The sequence below is a fragment of the Hyposmocoma kahamanoa genome, unplaced genomic scaffold (genome assembly GCF_003589595.1).
Source record: "Hyposmocoma kahamanoa isolate Upper Pololo Valley unplaced genomic scaffold, ASM358959v1 86, whole genome shotgun sequence".
NCBI classification, from domain to species: domain Eukaryota; kingdom Metazoa; phylum Arthropoda; class Insecta; order Lepidoptera; family Cosmopterigidae; genus Hyposmocoma; species Hyposmocoma kahamanoa.
Window position 1 is genome coordinate 15,745,418 of NW_020654289.1, and position 5,457 is coordinate 15,750,874.

Sequence of the window (5,457 nt, forward strand, 5' to 3'; positions counted from 1 at the left end):
TGATATCACTTTAGTTCTTCGACGAATTAAAATATTTGAATGAAGACAATTAGTTTCATTGTCAATTTAATGTCAACAATAATAAGAATAAAATATACCGACGGATTTATATTACATAAATAATGTACGACAAATCGTGTAGTTGAAAAGTGCCATTATCTTTTTGTTCATCGAAAGTTAGGTGCACCACAGTCCATCGTCAAGTTGGAATTTCAAATACCTTTTCGGCGCCAGCGAGAAAGAGAGAAAGAAACTCTTTCCGAGCTAGTGAGGTGAAAAGTATATTTACCAAATGACAAGGAAGTAGTACAACATGGAGTGGTTAATACCTCACTCCGAAATTCCGGTATTATGTATTGTATTTTGTACTGTAGTCTAGGCTCTACTCTATGAGTAGAATCACTGGTTGAATGAATAGTTTTGTAATTAGAATGTGTTATAAAAAAGGAAGTAAGAAAAGAATGGAGCATCTTGAGATATTGAATTATAACCCAACGCCGAAAATTTCGAAAGAATACAATAAAGTATATTTTGAAGATTATTCCACTTTAAATTCATAAAAGTACCTCTCGCTACGCAACCCAAGCTACGCCCCAGTTACAGTACATACATACATATCATCACGCCTGTCTCCCAACGGGGTGACAAACCTCCTTCGCCTCCTCTACTCCGATCAATCTCTTCATACATGCCTTTTATTCTTGGTACTTTTAACCCGGCCTTTTTTATGGACATCCTCAATCTGATTGAGATATGTTCACCGAGGTCTACCTCTCCCCACGCTTCCATACACATTTGCGAATGTGTGAATTTGTGCCGTCAGTCTACCAATATTCATTCTTTCTGCATGATCAAATCATCGAAGCATCCCTCTTTCTATCCTTGTCACTACATCATCTTTCCTACCACAACGCTCTCTTACTATACTGTTCGGTACCTTTAAGACTAATACCGAACATACATATTGTATTTTGTAAATCCAGCAATTACTGTACTACAGTAGTGCATTTATTAGAAAATAATTAGACTCATGGACAGATTTAGAGGAATGCTAAAAAAAGGGATTGAATTGTGTTAACAATGTTCATGTGAGCCACTGGCCACATACCAAAATGTTTTTTTTTTAATGGTAGCAAGTAACGGGACAAACAAGTCCTGATTTTGATTGAAATCGGAATTGATTCTATCGGGTACTCTCGAAATCAGATGGGTTTCTGAGCGAGAAGATAAACATGATCCCTATTATATTATATCTTTCTAATTTGTGAATCAAACCAACTATTGTTCCGATTAGAAATGTGAAAAGTTTGCAATCGGCCAGTTGTGAATCGCAATTATGCGCCTCGACTCGGAAAAGACGAAGTTTCAGATAAGAAGAGCTACTCAAAATCAAGCTGCTGAGGGGCACAGCTCCTCCGCCCGTCACCTTGAGATATAAGTTGACAAGTCCCATGTGCCTGTAATTTCACCAGCACCCTTAGCCTTCAAAACCGGAACGCAGTAAAGCTCTCAGGTAAGGTGGCAGTACTTCACTGGACAAACTCATTCACAAGTAGCTCTACTGCTACTAAAATTAAAAAAAAATGTTTGTTTTGAAATGTTTAATTTGAAAAAAGAATGACTTGATTGTCTTTTGATTTCGATTAAAAATTCTGGTGCCTACCTACATGTGGCTAAAGGTTCCTAATGAACATTGTTACTGTAATTGAACTTTTGCTTAACCTTACTCTATTATATTCTGCTTATTTCAGTTGAGATCGAACATACTCTGCACTAACCTATGACAATGCCGTATACAAAATAAAATATAATTATTATATCCGTAGATGAAGATTTTTAGTTTAGTTCTTCGGCGGCAACATAGATGGCGCTAGTAGTAACGTAGCCATCGAGTCTTGAGTTGTAGCTTTTTCACGGTAAAGTCGTGACTACAAACCATTACGTTTGTTACGTATATTTTGTTTCTACATATATTTTACTTTATAGTGTACCTTAAGTCCTAATAATTTTTTACATTAAGAAACAAAAAATATATGTAAAACGTATTTTTAGATTTTAACTCAAAATAAAATTTTCGTCTTCTTTTGTAGCTTCTCTGTATTATTTATACAACTTACGGTTTTTAGATATGATTATTAGTAAATATAAATCTAAAGACGAATATTATAATAATATTTGAAAAGATAAAATTACCGCAATATCTTTTTACTTATTTAAGACAAATGCCAAGAAACGATGTTTGTTTCTTAATGCTGGATTGAATTAATTTAGAAATAAATAATCAATCTATTACAAACGCAGAGACAATTAGGTACTATTTACGGTTACGTAAGATAAATTATTTTATACTTAAAGGATATGTAATGCGTGTTATCAAATGAACATTGTGCGAGTAGAGTAGGTATGTATTGTAATGTAGTTACGACTTAAAGTCATACGAGTATGTGTGGCATAGGTGGATAGAGTTCGACTTGCCCATGTGTTGTTACGTAACGCTTCAGCCTAGTGTTTACAGTGGCCGGCGAGCTTGTCGCCTGTCCCCACTGCGCATCGATCCGCTCCGCCCAGCGGCGGCTCCTCCCACCTGCCGCCCCCGCGCCGCACCGCGCCCCGCGCCCCTTGTCCGCCTGTCGCGCCGCCCGCGCGGTCACCTGTGTCGCACGTCCTCAGTCGCGAAGCGGCCGCGTCGCGCGCCACCCGCCTGCACTATACCGCGATATATTATGACAGTGACGTGATGGAGGGCAAAGACTTCGGTGCAGTTCCCGGCCTACCGGCCGGTTTGGACTATTTTATGATGCCGCGAGTGACCCAGCCTGCTCCACAGTTCGACTTCAGAAAATTAGGCGCTAGTTTCAGCGGTCGGGACGATGACAGGAGTGAGGAGCGGCGATCACCTGAGAGGCTGCCGGAGCGCCGCGAGCCGCCGCCGGCTCCGTGGCCCCTCGGCCTCGGAGTCCAGTTCGTCAACCCCGCTACGGGAAAGAAGAGAGTCCAGTGCAACGTTTGCCTCAAAACTTTTTGCGACAAAGGAGCGCTGAAAATTCATTTTTCTGCTGTGCACCTGCGAGAGATGCACAAGTGTACGGTGGAGGGGTGCACAATGATGTTCAGTTCGCGGCGATCAAGGAACCGGCACAGTGCTAACCCCAACCCTAAGTTACACTCACCACATGTAAGGCGCAAGATTTCGGCCCATGACGGACGAACCGCGCAGCCGTTCCCGTTGCTGCCAGCGCTGGCGCGGCTGCCGCTACCGCCACCCAGCCTGCTGCCGCCGGAGCTGACTGCACGTCTGCCGCCGCCCCTTGTCACTCCTGCTGGTGCTACGCCACTGCCGCCAAGAGTGCCCCTGGACGATCTCCGTAATTTCAGTGAAATTGAAAAGATGTATAGAAAGCTTCCTTTGCCACAGGAATCATCACGTGAAGCCCTGGATCTTGTTAAAACTCCGAGTAACCACGAGGATGAGTCGATTAATTACAGTGACAACAATGATGATCTTTCTGATGACGAAAGAAAGGACAACTGTGGAGATCAAGTGAACTTGACTGTTACTGAAAGGCTGAATTACGATGATGAGCCAGAGGATTTAAGTGTAAATAAAAAGAAAGAGGAAAACGGTGATACCAAACCTGTAGTGAAAAGTGAAGTCCAATCAGGTGCTGGAAGCCGAGCCGACCCCACCGTCTCAGAAGATAAGTTATCTTTGGTTCCTAATAAACGAAAAAGAAAGAGCGGCAATCCCACCCGGTGTTCACAAACTAATGAATATAACGCGTCTGATGAAGAATACCAAACAGATGTATTTAGAAACATCTCTACACCTAGTTCGAGTCGCGCGGACGATGAACCTTTATCATTGAAAAAACAGAAACCCGAAAAATGGGAGCCCTTTCAGAACGGTGACGAAGTTGTTGTGGACGCGGAATCGGTAACTCGAGTTAAACCTGAAAGTGAATCAGATGATGAATCTAGCGCTCCGAGCGTAGTTCGCGAAGGCTTACGACTGCGTTCTGACCTGTATACACCGAGCGACAGCGGGAGCGACATGCATACAACGGAAGATCGATTAGCTCGAGCACGGACACCCTCCGCTAGCAGTGACAGGACCGACGACCGAACCGATCTGAATGATCTCGAAATCCCGATCGATGATGAAAACCCCGATCGATGTACTGCATGTGGAAAAGTTTTTCAAAATCATTTCACACTACGAATGCATTATAGAAATGACCACTTAAAGCTGCTTCACCCCTGCGACATCAACGGTTGTGATGCTGCCTTCCCTTCCCGGAGGAGTCGAGATAGACACAGCTCGAATGTTGACTTACACCGACGACTATTGTCAACAGGCTCTACTAATGCTCGGGAACAACGACCTTTTGAAGTCAATACTGAGTTGTTGAATAAATTATATGCAGACATAAAAGGTCTTGCCACTACGCTTGAGAGCTTGCGATACGGAGGCGACGACACCTCCCAATTACCCAGCTATGTTACGGAAACAATGAAGTTTTATACCAGAAATTTAAGCGCATTGCAATCGGGAATTTTTCCACAATTTGGTGAGCGGGGGTTTTTTCCGGCCCCTTTTCTGATGGGTAACGGGGCTCCTCAACCGGGCGGGGGACCCTACGGGGCTCCGGCCGGCGCCCAGTCAGCCCGCGAGTCGCTGTCACCACTGTCGGCGTCGTCGCCGCCGGTTATCTCGCCAGGGCGGCTGGATGCGGCGCACGCGCGCCCGCGTGATGACGCCAAACTGCTTTTTCGCGAGACCTCAGAGTCATTCAAGAAGATGACTTCGCTTTGCGAGCGCCAGGAGCAGCTGTACCAGCACCACGTGCCGGTGTCATGACGCAGTCGCTACGCCCCCCGCTCGTCGTGGTGATACTCACTCCTTGAAGCTTATGGCGCGCGACTTACAGACTCTCTGTATATTTAATTGTTAATAATTTTAATTGTGTTAATTCTATTTCGTATTTCGTTTTGTATTTTCTTGTGATATTTAGACAAATATATCGTAATTATCGATCCCACGAACTGTAAGTTATTAGGGATAGAACCGCTTCGGTATTGAGTTGACGTGGAGAAGCGAAGTGCAATACGGACTCGAATATAATAAATATTAATGGACGCGGCGGCGTACGATATGATATCGTGTAGAGTATTCGTAATCGATGTTGAAAGTAAACGTTATAATGATCAGCTTCATTTATTGTTCTGGCGCAATAAACTCATTGAGGAAAAAAATGACGATTGTTTTTATTTCCACCGCCTCGGTAAGTTGTATGTCGAATTGGGAAGTATCGATCTGGTTACGGCTTATTAATGGTAATGTTTAGTTTGACATCACGGCGTTTTGTGTGGAGCCGTTCAACTGGAAACTAAATAATCATCTGCCTAAACACTTTTTGTGCTTTCGTTAACATTGTTATTACTTAACCCACTTAACAT

At 43.4% G+C, this 5,457-nt stretch overlaps 1 protein-coding gene across 1 annotated transcript; it reads left to right on the plus strand.

Moving 5' to 3' along the window:
• Positions 1 to 2,659: 2,659 nt before the first annotated feature.
• LOC113234675 (zinc finger protein basonuclin-2-like) lies at positions 2,660 to 5,241 on the plus strand. Its single transcript, XM_026470107.1, has one exon. It carries the CDS (start codon positions 2,738 to 2,740, stop codon positions 4,856 to 4,858), a length of 2,121 nt encoding a protein of 706 aa, XP_026325892.1. The 5' UTR covers positions 2,660 to 2,737; the 3' UTR covers positions 4,859 to 5,241.
• Positions 5,242 to 5,457: the final 216 nt, after the last annotated feature.